The sequence below is a fragment of the Babjeviella inositovora genome, assembly GCF_001661335.1.
Source record: "Babjeviella inositovora NRRL Y-12698 unplaced genomic scaffold BABINscaffold_1, whole genome shotgun sequence".
In the NCBI taxonomy this organism is placed as follows: domain Eukaryota; kingdom Fungi; phylum Ascomycota; class Pichiomycetes; order Serinales; genus Babjeviella; species Babjeviella inositovora.
In genome coordinates this window covers 2429324-2452969 of record NW_017566838.1, presented here as the reverse complement: position 1 = coordinate 2452969, position 23646 = coordinate 2429324, and the positions used below count along the sequence as shown (strand labels likewise).

Sequence of the window (23646 nt, the reverse complement as noted above, 5' to 3'; positions counted from 1 at the left end):
CGAGCGAGAAACGAGTGTTTCCCTTTAGGACCTCTTCCCAAATGTGCATTGGCATTTTCAGAAGCTAGAATTGATTCACATTCTGGTTTTGCATCATTCCCAGTACTTTTAGAATGAAAGTGATTGCGGAGCTTGAGGCGGAGTTTACCAGAAAGCGGGTTTCCGGACAGTTTAAGGGATTTGTTCTTGAGGGTGCTTTGTTTGTTGAGGACATTCTGATTCAAAGTGAGAATCGAACTGGGAAGGGTAGCTACGGAAGCCATGCTGAACGAACAGGTATGGCTGGGAAATAGCAAAAGTTGGACACTGTAAGCGAATTTCGTCAATGTTTCAAGAAGGACTTAGTCCGTGAAGCAATTGCACTTTCTGATATATAGACATAGATTGAGAGAAATTGACCGGGTAAGTATCGCAGGATCCGAGTTGTGACTAGCACAAAACGGTGCTTGTGGTGAGAATGTGCATATGCGGCTGGGATAGAACCTATCTGTCCATGCATTGTCTAAACCAGAGAAATTTATCAAGATATCATCAAATGCAAGGGCTATAGGGAGCACTATGTAAACTGAAAAGGTTTAATAAATGATATACCCCTTCAGAGCACGGTATATATATATATTGGCATGTAAAGATGCACTCCAGGCACGTTAGAGTCGAATAGACCGCTAGCTTACCTCTTGCCGTTGTACAGCTCTTAGTTTCGATAAATCGGAGTTGTATTATACATGTTTATGACAATCAGTCTAATTGGGACAAACCAGTTTTTATTTTTTTTATCTGAAATATAGGCAAATGGCCGAAATAATAGACAACACGATTTGGACTGATTTCTAGTTAGTGCTCCATACTCCCTATACTGTCTTTATGAATAGGCGGAGTACTGCGTGAACCGCCTCAATGGCGCTACCTAGCCACAAGGTGGCTCATGACATATCCAGAGAAACATGCCGTTAAAAAGTAAAAGTCCGTGTCAACTGGTTCACGAAACAGAAGCATCCGGCAATTCTAGCCATACAGAAACAATCTATTCAGTAAGCCTAAGAAATTTATAAGAAACTAAATTTAGTGCCGTATCAATCGTAGGTGACTCATTCCTGCCTTATCGCCAGATATACAGTAAAGATCAATCGGTTCTTCGGGCCTCGCCCTTATGCCCCACCTCCGTGACAGATATGCCGCGACGCCGCGCACCTGTACAGAAAATTTGAGTTGACGCTCAGTGAAGAAAACACGTAGATAGCACGAACGGACATTAACATTTTGCTCCTTCTCCTCCAGTTATACATAAAATGCTTGACATTCTCCAGTTTATCGAAGAAAAGGGCGGCAACCCAGAGTTGATCCGCAAATCCCAGAGAGCCAGAGGCGACTCCGTGGAGTTGGTCGACGAGATCATCGCCGACTACAAGGACTGGGTCAAGATCCGTTTCGACTTGGATGTCCTCAACAAGGAGCAGAACAAGATCCAGAAGGAAATCGGGTTGAAGATGAAGAACAAAGAAGACGCTACTGAATTGTTGGCCCAAAAGGAAACTTTTGTCCAGCAGAAAAAGGAATTGACCTTGAAGGAAGAAGAGGCCGACAAGAAGGTCCGTGCCAAGGTCAACCTCGTCGGTAACATCGTCCACCCATCGGTAGTTGTCTCCAACGATGAAAAGGACAATGCTTTGGTCAAACTTTGGAAGCCAGACACCTATGAACACGTTGCGAAGGTTGCTGCTTTCACCGGTAAGAACGCCGCTCTTTCCCACCACGAAGTTTTGTTGAGACTCGACGGGTACGACCCGGAACGTGGTGTTAAGATTGTCGGCCACAGAGGCTATTTCTTGAGAAACTACGGTGTATTCTTGAACCAGGCGTTGATCAACTACGGGTTGTCCTTCTTAACCAAGGCCGGTTACTGCCCATTGCAAGCCCCAGTCATGATGAACAAGGAGGTCATGGCCCAAACCGCCCAGTTGTCCCAGTTCGACGAAGAATTGTACAAGGTCATCGATGGTGATGACGAAAAGTATTTGATTGCCACCTCTGAGCAGCCAATCTCCGCCTACCACTCCGGCGAATGGTTCGAGTCTCCAGCCGAGCAGTTACCGGTCAGATACGCTGGTTACTCCTCTTGTTTCCGTAGAGAGGCCGGCTCTCACGGTAAGGATGCCTGGGGTATCTTCCGTGTCCACGCGTTCGAGAAGATCGAGCAGTTCGTTTTGGCTGAACCAGAAAAGTCCTGGGACGAGTTTGACCGCATGATCAACCTTTCCGAGGAGTTCTACCAATCCTTGGGCCTTCCATACCGTGTAGTTGGGATTGTCTCCGGTGAGTTGAACAACGCTGCTGCCAAGAAGTACGATTTGGAAGCCTGGTTCCCATTCCAGGAGGAGTACAAGGAGTTAGTTTCCTGCTCCAACTGTACCGACTACCAGTCCAGAAACTTGGAGATCAGATGCGGGATCAAGAAGATGAACGAAAAGAATAAGGCCTACGTCCACTGCTTGAATTCTACCTTGTGCGCCACTGAGAGAGCCTTGTGTTGCATTTTGGAGAACTACCAGACCGAAGAAGGTTTGGTCATCCCTGAAGTTTTGAGAAAGTACATCCCAGGTGAGCCAGAATTCATTCCGTTCATCAAGGACTTGCCAAAGAACTCCACCTCCCAGAAGGCCAAGAAATAAGTTTCCATATATTAATGCACAATTATCATAAGCTGGTATCGTGAGTTTGTAGGAGCGTATAAACGTATGGTGGCTTGATATTTCAATGAGATAAGCGTGACTCGACCTCAGGTTATGTTATGTGCTGGGCCCTCGGGCTGAGTAACTTTACCGGGGCTACGATAGGGGCGAACTACCGGCCTATGTGGGAGTCGTAAGCTGTCTTCATTGCCTCAGCCTCCTATCTGTATCTAGCCTCGGCTGCCAACTAAAGATACGTCCAGTCTACTCAATCATTCGGTGGCATGAGTGTAACAACAAGAACTAGGACGTGAGGGAGAGATCTCGACAAGTATTAGCTTTGACTTTTGCAAACATGAGAATAAATTATATTAGGACTGGCAAACTTTAGCCGTCTAGTCCCAGGTGAATCTCGCATATGTGTCCCTCCAATATTGACATGACCTTTATCCAATTTCTAGAGACAAGAAAGTATACGAGAGTGGTTGGCAGTCAAGAAGTTTCAGATAAAGTCGTCGTCAAAAAATTTGTTTGAGTTTACAGAAAACCCCACCACTTGCACCGACGCACAATAGGTACCGACGACTAGGGAATGACTAATGTCACGCAAACTCTAATTCACAAGAGAATGTTCTGGTTAATCACGTTTAGAAGAGAATGCTCCGGGTTCATCACGTTTAGAAGAGAGCTGATGAGGCCAAAGTAAAAACGCCGTCCCAGTATACGAGTAATATATCCGTGGCAGTTACACGTTTGAACGGTGAGTAATGTAATAATGGCAATTGCCGTAACGCCAATTATTTTCCGATTGCTCGGTTTTACAGAATCATGACTAAACCCTCTTGGCTCAGTGTAGGACTAATTAAAGTCACCAGACTAGCCACCCGGTCTCTCCGGCAGGGCAGGAGCTCTCTTCGAAGCGTTCGCGATTTTCCCCGATTAGGCCTATAATCATTTTTAGCGGAAACGTTGCTGAGTACGCAAGTTCAGCAGGAACCTCCGGAAAAGTCAAAATCTGACCCAATGGAGCGAACAAATTCGGCGGTAGTCACGGTAACAGACACGGGTTTGCAATTCGCCTGCACCAATATGGTGTCAGTGATACCACTCTGTAAGAAGTCTGCGTCCACTTCATGAAAACTCCATAATATCTAGGGTACCAGCTGCCTAGAAGATTAATTATAACACAAAATATCTCAGATATCCTTGTACCCCTTGCTGACGAAAAAGAAACTTGTGCAGGAAAAAAAGAAAGGTTCGGCCTGCAGGCAAACCCACGCTCTCCCAATTTATTCTGGCGTGGGAATTTTCCCTCACCATAAACACAGCTGGCTGCGCGTCTGTCTGCCCATAGTTAGCTGAATTATAGCGTCACACTACAAACAGATTATAAATCGCCCACTTTCCTCTTTTCTCTTGTTGCTTCAGACTCTCAGTATCTCCAGGTTATCTTCGTCGCAATAACTCCACACAATGTTCTCCTACGTCACCAGATTGTATTCCGCTTACTACATGCACTTGCCGCTCTACATGTTGACCAAAAATGAGTGCATGTTTTTGCAATCGTTTGTTGCTTTGTTAGCGACCGTTGTGGTTTATATCTCGTACTCCTACGTCCCAGGCTGCGCCCAGTCTTTGGTCAAGGCCGTTCAAACCGTCATCTAAGGACAATGCTCCTACCCGTCATTGGGCAGCCATGTACATTACCCCTTCATTTCTCCCCCTGCTCTTTAATATCTCTATGTTCTTTTTCCTGGTATTGGCTTTTTTTCCGTCCCTCTATTCGCTTTGCTTTGAACCCGCTTAATGATCATTTCTCTTCTTGGCGGAGCACGTTCCACGACTTGTCATTCGTTGTGTAACGGGTATCCGCTTTCACGATTTAATATATCTAATGTTTATTTCCTGTAATTTGGGCTACTCTCAGAGTGCATCAGTGAAGAAACCTAGTGCGAATAAATGGGGGGTATCGGCGGAAAACACTGCCTGGGTACTATGAAATGGGAAGTGTTGGATAACAGTTGAGAATGTTGGAGTGCAGGTATTGGGCTTATTCTTGGTTCGCCAGCAGAAGTAAGGGTTCTCTGGATATTTCTCTAAGACAGTATTGTGGGACAAAGATGGTGTTTTTGACTCTCACACCGGAAAGACCACGAGTTTCATGTAACGTCCAGAGATGCCGACTGCCCCGACCTAATTCAGAAATCGAGTTAGGCCACAGGGTCCAAGACTAAATTTCAAACCGGAGAAGTGATACCGTTTGCGAGCCCCAGATTGCTTAGCCGGTACAGGTAATCGTGATTATATCTGGATTCTTTATCCATGTTTGAAAGTTCACTTTATAGCCTCAGGAATACTGTGAGCCTAGAAGAACTAAAACAGGGTCATTGCAACAATGCTATATACCTGTTAGGGACCTCTCATCTCTTTGAAATTAGGTGGTCTCACAAAATGTATCCGAGTTCCGACCAGAGCCCACCATACGTACCTAAACTAAGCCCACGTCTAATCATCTACCCATAGCTCGTATATTTCTGGGTACTACTTGTAGTTCATACATCGTAATAACGTACCCCCCCCCGAGGGAAATTTATAAATAGCTTCTACGCTTAGCAGTATAGGCCACTCAGGCTATCACTCTTACGATTTACCTACACCCGGGCACGCTCGCCCCTATTAACACGGCCCCATTCGGTAGCCTGAATTAAGAATATACAAAGCTATCTAGAGCCCTACGTAATTGAATATACAAGGTTTCAACGCCTTGTTCGCTAATGCACACAAACCCTAGAGGCTCTTCTCCACCACACTGGCCTTCAACAACTCAGCCTCACACTCACCGTACAAGTCGGCACAGGTGCCCCTGATAGAGTTTCCAATGACATAGTTTTCGAATCTGGACGGCTCATATGGCAATTTGAACTGGCCAGATTTCTCCCAGTTGGTGTCGGCGCCCTTGGCTTCCTGCTGCTTGACCCACTGCTTGATTTTGGTGGTCTCGCGGGTTTGGTTTCTTTGGAAGTAGTTGAAATTGTTGAGGTCGTGGTTGAGATCATCGATCTGGTCCAATAAGTGATCGAAGGCGTTGCCGATCGACTCGTGCTTGTTGTTCAACACGAGGTTCGCAGACGCGGCCACAGTTGCGAGATGCGCCGGTGCGCGCGCCGCACTCAAGCTCGCCAACGAGTTACTGTGGACCGCCACTGGCACCTCAACCAACAAGTTGTCGTAGTTCAATTTGTTCTCCTGCAAGTTTTTGGTGACGAATCTCTCTTCTTGGTTGGAGTACAACTTAAGGAATGACTCGTTCAAGCGGTACGCCTTGAGGTTCAAGTCGTTACCCGTGTTGAACTGGTTGTTGACAAGCAACAAGGTGCTGCTGTTCTTGACCGTCTGGTGGTACAAAGAGTCCACCAACTGGGTTGTGAGGAAGCGTCCCGCGGTCTTAGTGGTGAGGTACCAGCCCAAGAATTCCACACCGTCTTCAGCGCGCTTGAAAGCTTCGGCGTGGTCGCTGGTGAAGCGCACATTCGACTTTAACTTGGTGAAGTTGTCATAGTTCTCGTGCTGGGCGGAGTTTGGGAACGCAAACGCCTTCGAGATGTGCAAAACATCGGCGTCAGTGTCGGTGAACCCATATACCGGACCGTTTCCGGCGGTCGGGTTCGCGATCTTGAAGATCACAGAGGCGTCTAACTGCACAGCAGCGGTGCTTGGCTTCTGAATGGCGGTTTTAGTGGACATTGTTGTGTGGGGCGAGTTGATTCAGATTGCTGGCGCCTAAGTCTCGGTTTTCATATAGGCAAATTTCGCAGAATTTTTCGCGCCGTGTAAACGCCAGCACTAAGTGTGATCCATGCAGGTTATCAGAAATATTTGATGGCGACTGTTTTATAGTTATCTTAGCAGTTGAAGATATTATGTCGGGAAAGTAAGTACTTTTGGTTATTACGGGGTCGAGGGGCTCTATGGAGTGTGCTTATTAGCGGTTAGTTACCAGATCAAGCTTGATGGTTGTGGTATGAGATTAGATTGCAAGTGAGGCTTGAGTTTGTGCTTCATTTGCCACTTTTAACGAGAGGTTGAAGCTTCAGTTGGGGCTTAGATGTCTAGGATGAAGGTTAGATGTGCAGGCAAAGTTTAGATGTTGTGGAGATGCCCAAGTGCTGCGATTATGTTCCGATGGGCAGATGTTGAGGCGATGGCCCGATATCACGAATGAAGCCCGTCGCTTCAGACAGCGCTACATTTGATAGCTATTGGATCCCGACAAGACCAATAGGGTGATTTATGGATAGAAACAGAGATGCGGGTGGATATTTTTTGGTGCTTCCGGAGCTTATCGTGGCTCCACAAACAACACCGTTGACCCAGGCATCATTCCCTATCAACCAGTGCATGATCCAAAGCTTACCAAATTATGCTGGCTGACAAGAGCTTATACCAAGCACCACTATCGCCGAATAACTGGCCTTCCAAGCCTCATCCTACTGGTACTTAATACCACTGATCATACAGCGACAAACCATGATATTTCTATAACCCTTTTTATGAGCCCCCCCCGAAAATACCCCTTTTTCTAGCAAATACTAACATCGTAGTTCTGAGATTCCTGCGCTTTGTGACGCATGTTTAGGGCCTAACCCTTACGTCAAGATGATGAGACAAGCCAGCGGTGCTGAGTGTAAGGTGTGCACGCGTCCCTTCACCGTTTTTCGCTGGACCGCGGACAAATCCGGGGCCAATGGCGGGCGTGCGCGCAAGACCCTTATTTGCATGACCTGCGCGCGTGCGAAGAACTGCTGCCAGCTGTGTATGTTGGACCTCACCTATGGGATATCTCTCCAGATCAGAGACACTGCCTTAGCGATGGCTGGCGTCGCCAACGAACACGGGGACTTGCCGTCCTCCACCCACACTGAGACCCGGGCCATCATCGCAGACAAGCAGCAAGAGAGATTCCAGACCCAAGACAAGAAGCTCCTCGAGCCAGCATACACAGACCAGGCAAAAGACCTTTTGCGGCAGCTAGCGTCCAAAATAAGTGCCAAGAACGCGGCCATTACCAGCGTGCACAAGGTCTCTAAGCCGGCGACAGCTGTGGATGTGCCTAAGCTCGTCCAGAAGTTGCCGTTTCAGGTTCCGTTGGTTCCAGCGCAGCCCGGGACGTCTTTCTTCATCTACGGGATCGAAGATCGCTTATCGCAGCACTTGATCCAGGATTTCTTTGAGGAGAAGTTTGGAAAACTTGCCTCGATACTCGTGGTGCACAATGCCAAGTGTGGCTATATCAACTTCAAGACTCGTGCCAGCGCTGAGCAATGTGCAAATTCGGACCTCATCAAGAAACCGAGAGCTGACGGTCCGGGGCTCTTTGTATTGCAGAACGTCCCATTGCGAATCACTTGGGGTAGGGTCAGAGATTTAGGGACGTCCAACGCCGAGCACGCAAAGTTGGGCATGGTGGTGACGAAGGTTATGAAACAGCTCGCGGTGAAGGACAGAGGACAGGCTGAGAGAGAAGCCAAGGCACCGGCTCTGGAGGGGAAGGTGAAAAGGATGGCGGTACCGCCTCCACCAGGAAGTAAGACAGTGTACAAGACTACCAGTGCCAACTACGAGGTGTGACCCATGAGAGTTCCAACGCATGTGCTGATCTAGGAGGGTTTACTCCTGCATTTGTAATAGGTCAACATACGAGATCGCGATGGGTACACAGAGGTTTCCGAGTTAGCGCCGGTGCGGTCAAACTCTGTTACCAAGCTCATGAAAAATAACCTGAATGTGTACTTAGCTATAGAACTAAATCTTGGATATATTCGCTCAGGGATGCAATCACGCAGCTATGAAATTCCAGATACAAGGAGTTCGATACGACAGAGCAATATGACATTACTCAACCAGCCATCCTGCCCTCTGTAGTCGAAGACGAATAGCAAAGAAAAGGAATATAAATTAAAACAGATATTACAGAGCCATCGTGACCCAAAACCTGTATTATCCTTACTTTGTTGTATGTGTAGGAATTGCATATAGAGCCTCTAACATATGGTCCTCAAATGCGCGCATAATTTCTCATAATCGAATCCTCGTTCTCAATTTTACGTGTATATCTACACCCGTTACTATATACAATCTATTATCTATCCTAATCGGTTCTGGTGACGCCCCGCTTGTTCTCCTGAACGTCCCCAATGACAACCTCACTAGTGCTGATCAAACTGGCAACACCGGCGGCCTCGGTCAATCCGCATTTGACACTCTTGAGAGAATCCACAACACCCATGGCAAACATATCTCCATACTGCTCGTCTGCGACATTGAAGCCGTAGGCCCAGTCATCGCTCTCTCTTACCTTAGAGACAATGTACTCGGCATCCAAAGCGGCGTTGGCCAAGATGTAACGCGCAGGGAGCTGGATCGCGGTCTGGACAATGCTTACACCAGCCTTCTCATTAAACGTGAGCTCTCGGGATTCTAAAAGCGATTCCAAATGCACCAGGGCTTTGACAAGGGCTACACCCCCGCCGGGTAAGATCCCATGCTCGATAGCGGACTGGGTCGCGTTCAACGCATCATCCAAACGGTCTTTTTTCTCCCCAACCTCTAATTGAGAGGTCCCACCAACCTTGATGACTGCGATCCCGGTTGTGAGCTTGGCTAAACGCTGCTGATACTGCTTTCTGTCGTGCTCACCTAACGTGACGTCTTGCAACTTTTCGCGAAGATGCTGCACACGTGCGGCAACATTTTCGCTAAGTTTATCGGTTTCGCGAACACCAGATGCGCCATGGGTGATGATGGTGTTGTCCGCTGAGACACTTACGGATGCGGCGGTGCCGTAGAATTTCTTGGTAGCACTACTCGGCTTGACGTCCAGCTCTATGGAAAAGACCTCACCGCCCAAAATGGTGGTCAAATCACGCAACGATTCGGCACGGTGGTCGCCGAAACCCGGTGACTTTACCGCAATGACATCTACCTCGCCTTTGAGGCGGTTCATGACACAGGCTGCGAGCGCATCGCCCTCCAACAGGTTCGCAATTACCAACAACGGGCGTGATTGTCTCTTTGCGTAGGCTAGCGATGGCAAGATATCCTGCGCATTGGACAACTCACAGTCCGCAAACACCACCACGGCGTTGGACAATGTGATCTTTCCGGATTTTTTGTCCGGTTTCACAAACTGTGGCATGAAGCCGCGGTTGAACTCGTAGCCAGACGAAAGATGCAAACTGTCTTCGACCAACTTGCCCTTCTCAATCGTCACTAAGCCGTCTTTCCCGACTTTTTCAAGGGCTTGGGCAATCAAGGAGCCGAGATGCTTGTCACCGTTGGCCGAAATTGTCGCCACATCGCGGATTTCTTGGATCGTTTGGACCTTCCGCGCCCGCATCTGGAGAAACTCCACCACGTGGCTCGTGGCGCGCTGAACACCGCGACGTAATTCACCGGGGTTCGCACCAGATGACACATGCTTGATACTCTCCTTCAATATTCCGTACGCGAGCACTGTCGCAGTTGTGGTTCCATCGCCACTCACCATATTTGCCTTGTTAGCCACGTCCTTGAGGAGCACAGCGCCCATATTTTCAAATCGGTTGCCGAGAACCACCTCCTTGGCTACGGAGACACCATCTTTGGTGATCACTGGGAACCCGTATCGCCGCTCAATAAGCACGTTGCGCCCCTTGGGCCCCAAGGTGCACGCCACTGCCTTTGTAAGCACCGATGCGCCAGCAAGAAGCAACTGGCGCGCGCTGCTAGCGAAGACGATTTCCTTGTGGACCGTCTGGAGCGATCTAATGTGGATGAGGTTTTCCGCTAAGGGTCTGACTGTGCGGGATCTAAGTCGCAACATAATGCAACGAATAGCGGTTGAGAGATGTTTTACAGGTGTAAACTTTTTCTAAGGTTCGTAAAAAGCGTGCGGCGGTTTCAGGATGGAAAAACGGCCGATCTGCGGGGGGCTCTCACTATAGGGTATTTCACGTCAATATATTGATTATTTGGCAACTAGGTTTTGCAATTAAATGATGCAAGTTAGGGTAGATAGATCATATGGAAAGGAAAGATTCCTAGGAAGTTTCAGTTTGGGTGAGTCTCAATTTATGACTGGCCATTGACCTGAAGTCTAACCTTACAACAAAGTTCCATCAAGATTGCTGTTATGCCTTTTACACCTAATATGATTAGGACTTAAATGGGTGAGGTCTCCTTTTTTTTAGTATTATTTTACTCATATTTTTGCCTTGGTAACCAAAAGTGGTTTTAATATGAGTTTCAAAATCGAGAGACATCGATATCTGTCATGGTAGAAACACTCTAGTATTTAACAATTGCCTATATCAGATTGAATATGTTAAAAACCAAGTTGAGTATCGGCAATAATTCGATAGGTATTTGCAGAAATTGTCATCCGACCCGAGGTTGAGAGGTGTCTGTGGTATCTAGTATACTTTAAATGCAATATGGGTGCATAGTTAAAGCTTTGATTGTGACAAGTAGGGTCATTATTGACCCAGAAGGTAGCTTGATCCATATATTTGTCCCTAAGGGTGACCAGCATCCCCCTGTTTTCTGAAAGGAGTGCATCTCAACATTAGTTTAGTATAAAATCATTTATGGGTCTGTATACCGAGGAAAATCGCATGTTATATGGTAAGAGAAAGGCTGAATAAGACGCCAGATTTTGTTATAACTAACTACATCCCACATAAACCGTGCCATACAATAGTAAATATATTCAAACAGACGCTCCAGGCGTTTTGATGGGAAGTAAGAGAATAAACCCTGTTTTAGAGCTTGCGTGTATAAAAATCTCGCTCCTGGCGAAGCGCTTCAACTTGTAAAGGTTTAACGCTCAGCTGGAGAAAAGACCACCCAAAAGGTTTTGAAGAAGACTGAGGAGGCTGCTGGTGATGTTGGTACCGGTTGAAGACTGGGTAATCAAATCCACAAGAAGTCCGACCGTGCTGACAATGGCAGCGAGAGGACTTCCACTGGCGTTACCAATGGTCAAAATGTTGGTAAGAGCACTCAAGATACCTTGAACGGTGGTGAGCAACGCGGCAGTGACCTTCGATGGGTTGGCGACACTAGCAAAGAGAGAAATCAATAGGGAGACAATCTGAGAGAAGGCCCCTTTGATAGCTGGCTCGGCGACAGAAATGGCGGTGGCAATTGTAAGGGCAGCTGAGGCTGGGGATGGGTCGGTAAGAGCACTGGTAGCAGCTGCGATGACATTATCCAAAGCGCTGTGGATAATAGCCTCTTGTGCAAGAATGGAGGTTGCAAAAGGACCAGAACCGTCAGCAATAATGACACTGATGATAGAGCTGATAGCACTCTCCTGATCTTGGACAACAGAGATAACAGACAGTACCACATTAGGGACTGCTGCAGTTGGGTGGGCAGCCAAAGAAGAGACAAATGCCGCAAGAGTAGAATACGCCTCTTCCACTTCGGACACCACAGAGGCTTGGAGGGAGGCGAGAGGAACAGTGACAGAAGTAGTGGTGGCCACAGCGGTGGTCTTAGGGCAGAAGATGAAACATGGGAGAGCAGCGGCTGGATCAGCGATTGGAGCAGCAACAACAGAGGAGGCGGCAGCCAAGGTAGCGAGGATAGAAGTGAACTTCATTTTGTATGGTCGGTAGTCGATAGTTTCTATTACATTTTTTACTCAGAATACCTCCGGATTAGAGCGGTATTTATATTATTTTGAACTTTGCCAGCCGGTGTGGATGGTATCTGTTATCCCAAGGTTACATTGGATTAAAACCGGTAAGGCCAGATAACAGGGATTATTTGATCTATGCACCATACGTATTCTCCGCTATTTCATTGTCTCTTGTATTCATAATCAAGACCTAAAAGCTCTTAATGTAATTAACGTCGAGAGAACTTAGTAACGTTAAGATCTGCAAGCTTGGTTGTTCTTGATGCCTATGGCTCTATTCTGATCCCTGTAACTCGACGCACGACGCACGCGAATCTAGTATTAAGATCTACCCTGGCCGTTGATGCTCCAGCTACACTATCTTAGCTGACTAAACTAGATTGCTTTCATTGTTAACAAGTATACTAGGACCACGTTCTAAACCATACCATTATATGTGCTACACTTTAATGTCGAGAAACCATCCTGAGGTCAAATGGTCGCGGTTAAGCCCCTTAGAAAAGGGTTTGCCATAAGGCTTAATATATGAGACTGCAAGGAATGGAGTAAGCTGAGGAAAGTTTCGAAAACGCACTCGGGGTAAGGCTGCTGTGACTACTTTCTATTCCCTGACCTAAGACGCTAGTTTGTTTGCTCACTTCCCTGTACTCGCACATCTTATCAGCGGGTCTAGGCCGGCTCTCTTGTCCAACTTAATCCGAAGATAAGGGTAAACTAGATCACTATCGGGGATAAGCAAGCACCAGATTTCTCAAGCCCCGTAGTGTGTTGCGAACATAACCAAAGTCTCTTAACGGTATGGCGAAGCCCAGTAGGCTTTAGAGTAAATGGTGTTATATGCGTAAAATGCTATATAGCTCTGCGGAACTTAGCTGATGCGAGCTACCGTGCATGCGTCTGCTACATATGCATGAACATGAAGACCGGTTGGACGACATGCATATGCGTGACATAGCACTTATTTGTCCCTCTCTACCCCACTAAATAGTAATAACGCAACGGCATAGCAATTTTGGTAGGACAAAACTACTAATGGGATCTAATTAGGACTATTTACTCTTTCTGTACCGTATGATCACTAGTCAAAGAGGCTGCCATCCGCTTCTATTGCTCTTATCGTGGCATATCTGGGGGGCCTTGTTGGACCATGTTCCAAACCCTTCAGGGTGATTTACACAGTCGGCTAGTATTGCTGCACGTGTCATAAAGTAAACGCAGATTTCTTAAAACGATAATCAATGCTACTAGGTTTATCCCGAGCCCACGTTGAGCTTGAGGTGGATGACCGCAGATCTGACGAATTATGAAATTATCACTGGGATAAAAACTTTGAAATTGTTCTAGCGATATGGATCGGCTTTACATATCTAGCTTCAATGGACCGCTGACATCATCAGCTTCTATAAATTCAAACTTAAACTGCCCTTTTGCACCTGTGTCAGTTTTTAACATGATTGGGGAAACGATCCCGCAGTTCTTCTAGGCCCTCGCCGTGGTATTTCGCTGTGTAGATATGCGGATACTTTGATCGTAAATCCGCGTAGAGAGCAAGAATCATAGTTTTATTTATACCATGGGATTGGCCCAGAACGGATGTCCATCCATTACGTGATATTAGTAAGAAATTACCGGGGTTATTACGCCGTCAAAGTACGACTCGTATAGCTAAACCTTTGGCACGCATACACTATCGTGGAATGTGTGGTGTATCTAGTAGGTAATGGATATCATCAGTTGAGAATTTTCATAAATAAAACTTACAAACAAGGATTTGAGGTTCTCATATTTCGAGGAATGTAAGATACTAAAATGTGGTGGAAACTATCAAACCTTTCCTGGGACTGTTCTGCTGTTAAACGGTATGCTGCTTTAAAGTACTCAAGAGTAGACTTTTGGTTGAAAATCTATAGGATTCATTTTGCAGTCATAGATACTAGCCCTTAAGGCTTGAAAAACGTGTAAATTTATGGAATTAACCAAACCCAGAAACAATAACTAGGCCCCAAGGGGTACAAAAATTGAGATAATCAAAGAAGTCGCACAAAATGACGCCATGAATCGAGTGGAAATTAGGTAAAGAGAGTCGGTAAAACTGATTAAAGTGAAAAATAAAATTAGAGTCGAAGTTTGGAGTGGAAATGAAAAGTCAATAGTCAACCTCGATCGTGCTAGCTTTCGCGTGTCACATTAAATCATTAATATTTGCCGGCATTTCATTGATCTTTGACGAATAATAATTCTCAATATCACGCAAGGTATGGGCATCGTCATTCGTGACAAAGTTGATCGCTACTCCCTTTCTGCCAAATCTCCCGGATCTCCCGATTCGATGAATGTAGTTCTCCTTGTCGTTTGGCAAGTCATAGTTGATGACGAGCGACACCTGCTGAACATCGATCCCGCGGGCCCACACATCAGTGGAGATTAATACTCTCGAGTTCCCCAAACGGAAGTCGTTCATGATTGAGTCTCGTTCGTCCTGTTTCATATCACCGTGCATCGCGACAACAGTAAAGTTCGACTGCTTCATTTTCTCATTGAGCCAGTCAACCTTTTTCTTGGTGTTGCAGAAGATGACCGCCTGGGTGATGGTCAATGAGTCGTACAAGTCGCACAACGTGTCGAACTTCCATTCCTCTTTCTCCACCTGCACCTGGAACTGTTTGATACCCTCCAAAGAAATCTCGTCTCGCTTGACAAGAATTCGGACGGGGTCGCTCATAAATTTATTGGTCATTTCCAAGACCTCGCGTGTCAACGTGGCACTGACAACCACAACTTGCGTCGCTGGGGGCAAGAATCGATAAATGTCATAGATCTGCGCCTGGAAGCCTTTAGTCAAAAGCTCATCAGCTTCGTCCAAAATGAGCATCTTGATGTTCTTTACCGACAAATTCCCCTTCGCAATCATGTCCTTGACACGCCCAGGCGTTCCACTGACAATGTGCTGCCCACGCTGCAAAACTTTGACATCTTCCCCCACGTGGGTGCCTCCGATACAGGCGTGGGTACGGATGTTCATGTGATCTCCCAAGGCCTTGACCACGTTTTGGATCTGCACTGCCAACTCTCGCGTGGGCGATAACACGAGCGCCTGGGTCTCCTTGTTTTTTGTGTCGATCACCTCCAACATCCCAATGGTGAAGGTGGCGGTCTTACCGGTCCCCGACTGGGCTTGTGCGATGGTGTCACGACCCGAAATGATCTGCATAATGGCACGCGATTGGATGGCAGACGGCGCTTCGAACCCATAGCCGTAGATGCCTCGGAGTAGGTCCTCTTTCAAGTCCATCTCTTCGAACGTGGCCACCACCTTGACCTTTTTGGAGGTGGAAAACTGTAATTCAGCATCAGATTCTCTGTCTAGTTGGTCCATCGTGATCGATTGCTATAGGTTTGTTATAGATTCGTTAAGGTGAGATAGGGTCGCGTGGATATATGATACCCCATGTGTTAGGCATGCATGAAATTTTTCACCCATCGAGCGGCGCGGGGGGCGTATACCTATTGGAGATTAAGAACATCATGTAAGACACGACCATGAAGTAGGGGTTAAATTAAAGGTAGTGTGGATGATACACTAGTAGAAGGATAAGGCTCGGAGAAGGGAAAAGATGTTAGGTTGGCCGTTTATTCAAGTGGATGAATTACCGACGTAATAGTTTGCATAGGTATGGGAGAGCAAGATAGAGAAAGGAGGCTAAAGTGAACGGAACACAGGGCAAGTAAAACGAGATATAGTGAGGATGAATACAGAAGACTTGTCGAAGAAAAGGGATATACCGATTGTATATTTCATCGTAAGGGGTCTATTTCCGCTGCTTAGGGTTTGATGGCCGTTACGTTTACATCACTTCGGAGAATACTGAATGGGTACTAAAGGTAATTGATAATCCAACTAACCCCCAGAGCATTATAAGGAATCAAATAAGGGACAGCTGGCTTCTTTGGGGGCCGCTGGACCCTTTGTCTGCTGTGTCTATATGGTCATACCATGACCAGATTTTACTGGCCATCGATGGAGATAACAGGTACGGCACAGCTTATTAAAGCAGAATATGTTGTAGGCTAAACGAGAAAGAAAAGAAAGGTAATTATTAAACAGCATAGTAAGATAATGATTCCTTTTTATATTTCAAATTAAATAATCCCACCTCGTGAACGTTTTAACCCATGCTTGAAGACTCCTTCTCTTTCTCACGTGACTTCATACGCCGGTCAAATTTCTATTATATTTTTTGGCGTACAAAAAGTGTCAAGCGGTTAGACACCAAGGGGCAACAGTGGTTGATTTCTCCCTTTCCGCCTGCCTAAGTATGTCTGAAGCCAAACCTATTGTCATCTTGATCGGTGGTGGCCACTGTTCTGGAAAAGTAAGTACCGAAAAAGCATAAACACCGTTTGGTAACTAACCCCACAGAAAACCTGCGCTAGCGACATTGCCGACTGCCTCATCAGACATTCTCCTGAAAAGCTTGATGTTCAGATCATCGATATGAAGGTATATCTCATGTCCAAATCTGCCGTCCAAACCTCCAATAATTATATTGCTCTTCCGTCGCGCTACGATTTTGGGACCTTGTTGAAGGACCTCGCGCACAACGACCACGCACCAGATGTTGTGCTCGTGCACGGCTTGTACGCGCTATACAACAAGGAGCTCCGAGACTTTTCCTCAATGAAGATATTTGTGGATAGTGACCCAGACACCCGCCTAACCCGCTGGATCAGGCGTGACGTGCTCCAAGGCGCAGCTCCGTTGGAGGACACTTTGACACAGTATCTCAACTTTGCTCGCCCGGAGATGAATGAGTTCATTTTTCCAACCAAGGAGTCTGCTGATGTGGTGTTGCCGCGCGGCCCCGAGGAGATTGGAATCCGTTTGATCGTCGATGGGGTGGAGCCATTATTGAAGAAGAAGCATAATGTGATCGGAATCACCCGTGAAGACCTAATAGCCCCTCCACTGCCTGGCATCAACTCTTTGGGTGTAAGTGGGTTTAGAACCATCGACTTCAAGGGTGAGGACTTTGACGGTCAGAAGGAGAGATTTTACGGACTCAACTAGGTTCCTAGGCTCTGGAAAGGAGTTTTATATAGAGCGCTTCGCATAAACCACGTTCAATTAAAGACGATATTGTGTTAAGTGTGGTGCCATCATATAGTAAGGATTGATACCATATATACAGGGGTTGATTTTTCCTCTCTATCATATATACGTTGTACAGCCAACCAGTATACTACTAGTTAAGTAGATGTTTTGCTTATTGGGCTAGGATGTACCATATGGAGGCGGTACTAAAACTTTGATATAACATGTTATAGCTAGCCAAGTACGATATTTACAACTACACTGGAACGGATGATGTGACTTACCGCCAAATATTCCCGGTATCCGAATTTTATTTTTTCCTAGTTAAACCTCACTTGCACTAGGAGATGCCATACATGGAGGCTTTATTCGATTATATCAATACAACATCCGTTAGATATGACGTATCGAAGACCCCCACACAAGCACTAGGCACGCTTTCATAATTGTCCACCCCTGCAATCATCACTGAATGAGATCAGAAGTAGTCATATGAACATCACGAGTCCTCGACATTTGCCATGTTATCATCGCTGAACGAGATCCAGGAAGCGTCCGTTATAAGATCATCGCTCTTACAACCCCACACCTACTCTGAGTTATCTTTAGCGAGTTTTGGAAACTCGTATACATCACTCGCAGTGATCTCAGGAAGTTCTTCATGAGATATCTTTGACTATTCTACCAGCAAACCTTGCGCTGTATACCTTACATAGTTAATTTTGGTTGAAACATTCCTCACTAGATAGCGTACAATTGGCACTGTGTATCCATAAGCCCTTAATATCGGTTATTTCCTTTGATAGTGATATTTTCTTCTTTGACTATACACTGTTTACTTTTCTATGACGGATGACACTCGGTTCTCTATGGGACTTGTGCCTTCTGTCATGAGGAGGGATTAAGTGTCAGTAATGTGCCAAACGGTATCCCAGGAGAACCCAGAACGCTGCACCGGAAATCTCGGAGATAGAACAATAAGTGATGATCCAATCGGCTTGCACAATTGTTGGAGCAGATAAGTGCGGGGGTTTGCGTTATTAAAAAGCTTAACATGTATTAACCCAAAGCTTGGCTAACGCAAACTCAGAGCTTGACATGTGTCTGAAACAATTAAGACAAACCTGCCATGTTGGTAACTAGGAAGGCTGCAATCCACTCCATCTTTGCTGTTTACGCACTCATTATCAATATCTCTGTACTGATGAAGCACAATTCGCCTTACGACATAGTATAACCGAGCCTTATTTCTGTATACAAACTATTTCCTAGTCCTCCTAACATACCCGCCATGCAATATATATAATCAGGATTTGCGCCGATGAAACTCTCTGAGCCTACGATTAATCTTAGCATGTCTAGTACATATATGCCGTTATACAAACCCATCCAGATATCCCACAAAAGCTTTCAGCCCATCAATATAGGTGTAGGAACTCCATTTAATAACGTAATAACGCTTGGAAATAGTATTAGACTCCCTGCTAGTCAATATTGCGGAAAATAAACTGGCATGGTCCTCATGCTAATATGAAGATGCTACGTGTACCCTCGTCCCATCTGCCCAGTAAACACCCAACGCCGGTATCTCGATTGCAACGTTGGAACCAGCTGAACTGTCAACTAAACTTGCTGACAAAATCATAGCCGTGTTGAGCAATGTTACACTATGCCACCCGTGAAGGTCAGACAACTGCTGTAGCTAATACACAGTGCTACCTAATATCTGGTTAGCTCGTATAGGGTGAGCCGGACCCGATATGACATTGAACGAGGTCCCCAAGATAGGACCAGAGTCATTGAGAACAACCTTGTGTTTGATTGGAGAGACTGTCGCACCAATAAGGGCTATAATTCCCACTGAAACAGTGGTAATGCTGACGATAACTGCGTCAATACACCCTAATTGCATCTGCCTGGCAGCACCTCATTGCGGGATCACCGCTAGGGTTGCCAAATTTATCGCAAAACATAACCCAACGGCTCCTAATGCCATGGGCCAGGTTCATATATCTCACTTGTCAAATACAGTCGGAATATACGCTTCTGGTGTTGTAGTTGGTACGGAAAGCGAGGCGTCACTTAAAACGTCACCACTACCAAAAGCTTCTAAAGAAAGAGAAGTGTCATTGCCATTACTAAGAATACTGCAAAAATTAGTAGCTTGACTCGGCCTCTTTCCGTGTACCTTCCAACGTAATACTGATTTGCTTGTTTGCTATCAGGATTAGAACCCTCGTTTGTGTTATATACCTCTGCTAGGTCTTCGGGCTGGCCGGGAAGTTGGTTTGATTGCTGAAAAATATTGGCTATATTATTAAAAGAATGTTTTCCTTTCCACCAATAACTATTTAGGAGGCTTCCACTTAAATTGAAAACGTGCTCGTTTTAATTTTATGGATATTCTAGCTCATGGGAACATTTCGTCTTTTAGTTTGAGTTTGCACATGCTAAGCTTTAAGTGGGTAACTGCTAAGCTTCGAATTGGTACATAATAAGCTTTTTAATAGCGCACATCCCCTCAGTTACCTGCCTCAACAGTTGTGCAGGCTGATTGGATCGCCACTTATTGTTCTATCTCCGAGACTTCAGGCGTGACTGACGCTGCGCATCACTGACGTTAAGCGTGTTGCTGTCACATAGTAGGAGTTGATACCTTATATGGGATGTCGATCCCGTCTTTTTTTATTCTATACATTGCATAACCAACCAGTATAAAAATACTTAAGTAGGTATCCTACCCGTCAGATGAGATATATACCACACATATTGAGTGATCAAATTTGAATAAATACTAGAGAAATTGGAGGTACATAATATCAGATACGACAAACGTGTGGTATTTCAAACAATGATAGCCTACTTAGGCTAATTTTGACACCCTTCTAAATAAACATCAAAGAGAGTAGGCAGAGTACTTTTTTATTAGCTAAAGTGGACCAGGTGGCCAGGCAAGTGTGACTAAGGATATCGTACAGAGGCTACATGACCCAATAGAGGGATAAAATACGCACGAGGAATTAAAAAAAGGACTATGCCCTCTACTCATAATGTTTTATCAGCGTAGAATTGGTGAGAAACTGAAGTCTAGTACACGGCTAGACCTATGGCATAAAAGAGACTCTAATCCCCCCTTAGGATGATGCACATCGAAGGAGCCAAGGAGATATGTGATCAGTAACTCTAGTATCTAAATATTTTGCCAGCCTATGGCAAGGGTGATCGTTTAATTCCTGCCAGTTTGTGTGTCAAAAAGCTCAAACGTCTCGAGACGTTTGTGACACCCCCATCTTAATTTCTCTTTTAAATAAATGGAATATAAAGAAATCCACTATAATGTATCCGAATTGAGGTCCTACCGAAACCTCCAGATATGTCCACAATTATGCTATATATATATCTCTAGTTTCAGACCTATGAATCCATACTCTTGAAAAAAACTCCAACTTTATCAATATTTCTGCATTTTAATAGAATTTTCAAGACTTAATCTATTTACTTTTCAAAGAAACCCCTGGCTGACGATACCGTTAACTTCTACACATAGCCAGATGTATAACTTATCGAAAAACAATTCCTTCAAGCCTTAATATTCCAAATTCAAGTTCTAAGCGCCTCCTGACTTAATATATACCCTTTGAGGCAGCTTGCACATCTATAATAAAGCACTTATTCGCATTCAAACTTTGAGAGTAATAAAATTCATGTTCAGGAAGAAACCCAGTTTAATTGACAAACTATAATTATTTAAGCCACTTCAATCACTACAAGCTTTGCACGACAAATGTGTTACTTTTTAAATCTCGCCTCGGCCGCTCTCGCACGCTGCTCGCGCATCAACTTCATTTTCTGCTCCTCCGACAAGTCACTCATGTTCTGAACCTGCGTCAAGACGCCAACCGACCGGCCCTGGCCCAACATGTGCTTGCGCTTCATCTCACGAGCCTCGCGCTCGCGCTCTTCCTCGCTCACCTCTCTTGCCTTCGCCATGGCTTCTGCTTTGAGCCGTTTCTCTTCCTGCTGCACGGCTTCCGCAGCCTGCTCAAACTCCTCGCGCGACTTTGCAGCACCCACATGAGCACGGCTCCAGTCAGCATAGTCCTCTCCCAAGACGTGTCGCGCGGTCTGGAATGCGCGTCTGGAATCCCCCGCGGCCACGTCCCACGCGGTCTTGCCAAACACGTTGGCAACCGTAGGATCTGCCTTTAAGGTCGTCAAAAGCGCCTGCACCACGTGGGGCTGGCCCGCCGCGGAAGCATAATGGAGGACCGTAGGCGTAAGAACATTCTCCAGCCCCGGTTCTAGGACAAAGTCCAGGGAAAGCCCATGTTTCCGGAAGTATGCCACAAGCGGCGGCACTCGCGACTTTTTGACAAGCAGACAGATCTCGACAGTGTGGACCTCTTCTGGGGTCAATTCCTTCATCTCTTTCTGTTTGCTCTGTCTGGACTGCGCAAGAATTGCCTCCTGACGTTTCGCACGTTCCTGAGCGGCAGCGTCGCTCTTGGGCATGTCGGTGAGCGCCAATGTTGTGAGTTGGACCCATGCCTTACGCAACTCTGAAGTGGTGGCGCGTTTGGTGGTGAAGGGAAAGTTGCGCACCCGCGGGTCCAGCACCTTTAACACCGCACCCTCGTAGCCTATCAAAACACTGCGATTATACTGGCCGGTGGAGCGCACGTATATGTTGTCGCACTGGTCCAAGTGGCTCTTCCAGGACTGGAGAAGCTCACGGACCTCGGTCATTAACAAGACCTCCATCTGACGTCTGATGGTGGATCCCGCAGAACTGGCCTTACCTCTGCTGCCATCGCTTGCGCTCTGCGACCCACCCTGTTTCTTACGCACGGTGTAGCGGTGAAATGTCTTGTGGGCAATGACGTCCACCAGCTGGTCTACCAACGACATCTGTGCCGTGGCGGTATTCCCCTTGGTGGATTTGCGCTGGTGCGAGATGATTGCACCCGCAAAATGGCCCCCGCCGATCATGATCAACGCGGACTTTCCCGGTTGCTGCTTCCACTGGAGCATGGATTCGAGTGGGTTTTCCATCTGCTGTGGCAGGAAGCATACCTTATAGACCCCAAAGCACTTTTCTTGCACCAAAGGTGACTTGAAGAACACAAACGGCGATTTTGTGTTGGTGAAGGATATTGGGCCCGCAGGCTCCTCCGCTGCCGATGTCTCCATAATAGCATCGAGTCTGTCATCATCGGAGCCTTCGCTACCGGAGATGGATTCCTCCAAGGTTTCGAGCAAACCTGCAAACTCCAGCTCCTGCACTGGCGGCAAACCGTTGACCTTGCGTTTGAGGTTAAAGCGGTGGAGGTCTGTGCGGTAGTGTTCCTTCTTGTCTGTGAGGTCGAGGCCTTCAAACGACACAAGACAGGTCGTGCATGTATTCAGAGAAGCATTGGCTTCTACTTCCATCGCAGCAAGCGACGTAGAAAGCGCGTCCTCCGTCAATTGCGGCGTCTCGACCTCCGTCGTGCTGAAGTCGAAGTACATGAGAGACATTGACTGGAGGATCTCCGTTGGGAGATTGTACACACAGAGATCCTCTGTTTTGTACTTGAATTGGGGCAGGGACATCAAGGTTAAAATCTTTGTGGCGTTCAGGAAAGAAGGAGTCGAATGGAGAGCGAAAGGGAAGAAGAAATGGTGATGGAGTGAAGTTTCGGCGGCAAACCGTCCTGCATGGAATATGCAGGACACAGGGCAAGAGGAGGGTGGCAAAAATCCATTGAAGGGACCACAGAATATAATTGACGGTGTTTTATCAGGAAGATTCCGTTTTGTTTTCCGTAAACGTAAGTGAAAGACTGCTAGTGCTTTACAATAGCGGTGTGTGCGGTCTAAGCGGTACACTTTGGAGTGACAAGAAGGATGCATTTAATCAGGGTGAATTAGAACGTCAGAAGTGAAAAAAAAGTAATGAGCAAGAAAGGGAATAAAAAGGAAAAAGAATAGTTAGATGGACATTCGCAGAGGTTTGTATTTTTTTATGGAGGAATATTAAAAGAGGGAGGAATGAATAAAATGCTACCGGAGTAGGAAATGTTTGGGGTGTAAATAAAAAGCTTTTTTGTTGTCTGAAGACGGTATTAGTATGTGGCTACTCCGATTATCAGTATGTTGGATTCGTACCGGTGTAGCTTAGCAGGATGGTAAAGTGTTTTCAGTTGGGCCATGAAATACACAAA

The 23646-nt window shown here is 46.2% G+C and overlaps 8 protein-coding genes across 8 annotated transcripts; 3 read left to right on the top strand and 5 right to left on the bottom strand.

The window, feature by feature from the left end:
• The first annotated feature begins 1252 nt into the window (after positions 1-1252).
• On the top strand, positions 1253-2762 carry SES1 (serine--tRNA ligase). The gene has a single exon (XM_019127796.1). The coding sequence runs from the start codon at positions 1290-1292 to the stop codon at positions 2667-2669; it is 1380 nt and encodes a 459-aa protein (XP_018988536.1). The 5' UTR covers positions 1253-1289; the 3' UTR covers positions 2670-2762.
• A 2589-nt stretch (positions 2763-5351) lies between these two features.
• BABINDRAFT_159647 (uncharacterized protein) lies at positions 5352-6565 on the bottom strand. The gene has a single exon (XM_019127795.1). It carries the CDS (start codon positions 6411-6413, stop codon positions 5457-5459), a length of 957 nt encoding a protein of 318 aa, XP_018988535.1. The 5' UTR covers positions 6414-6565; the 3' UTR covers positions 5352-5456.
• BABINDRAFT_82099 (uncharacterized protein) lies at positions 6158-8405 on the top strand. Its single transcript, XM_019132755.1, has 3 exons — positions 6158-6600; positions 7271-8084; positions 8145-8405. The coding sequence occupies exons 1-3, from the start codon at positions 6590-6592 to the stop codon at positions 8295-8297; spliced, it is 978 nt and encodes a 325-aa protein (XP_018988534.1). The 5' UTR covers positions 6158-6589; the 3' UTR covers positions 8298-8405.
• A 352-nt stretch (positions 8406-8757) lies between these two features.
• Positions 8758-10635, bottom strand: BABINDRAFT_159645 (Hsp60 family chaperonin). Its single transcript, XM_019127794.1, has one exon. The coding sequence runs from the start codon at positions 10528-10530 to the stop codon at positions 8818-8820; it is 1713 nt and encodes a 570-aa protein (XP_018988533.1). The 5' UTR covers positions 10531-10635; the 3' UTR covers positions 8758-8817.
• A 750-nt stretch (positions 10636-11385) lies between these two features.
• Positions 11386-12462, bottom strand: BABINDRAFT_82047 (uncharacterized protein). The gene has a single exon (XM_019132754.1). It carries the CDS (start codon positions 12310-12312, stop codon positions 11533-11535), a length of 780 nt encoding a protein of 259 aa, XP_018988532.1. The 5' UTR covers positions 12313-12462; the 3' UTR covers positions 11386-11532.
• A 1808-nt stretch (positions 12463-14270) lies between these two features.
• Positions 14271-15777, bottom strand: FAL1 (ATP-dependent RNA helicase). Its single transcript, XM_019127793.1, has one exon. The coding sequence runs from the start codon at positions 15725-15727 to the stop codon at positions 14534-14536; it is 1194 nt and encodes a 397-aa protein (XP_018988531.1). The 5' UTR covers positions 15728-15777; the 3' UTR covers positions 14271-14533.
• Positions 15778-16632: 855 nt separating this feature from the next.
• BABINDRAFT_57560 (putative uridine kinase) lies at positions 16633-17581 on the top strand. The gene is made up of 2 exons (XM_019132282.1): positions 16633-16724; positions 16772-17581. Exons 1-2 carry the CDS (start codon positions 16668-16670, stop codon positions 17417-17419), a joined length of 705 nt encoding a protein of 234 aa, XP_018988530.1. The 5' UTR covers positions 16633-16667; the 3' UTR covers positions 17420-17581.
• Positions 17582-21114: 3533 nt separating this feature from the next.
• Positions 21115-23445, bottom strand: BABINDRAFT_159641 (uncharacterized protein). The gene has a single exon (XM_019127792.1). It carries the CDS (start codon positions 23033-23035, stop codon positions 21233-21235), a length of 1803 nt encoding a protein of 600 aa, XP_018988529.1. The 5' UTR covers positions 23036-23445; the 3' UTR covers positions 21115-21232.
• Between the last annotated feature and the right edge of the window lie 201 nt (positions 23446-23646).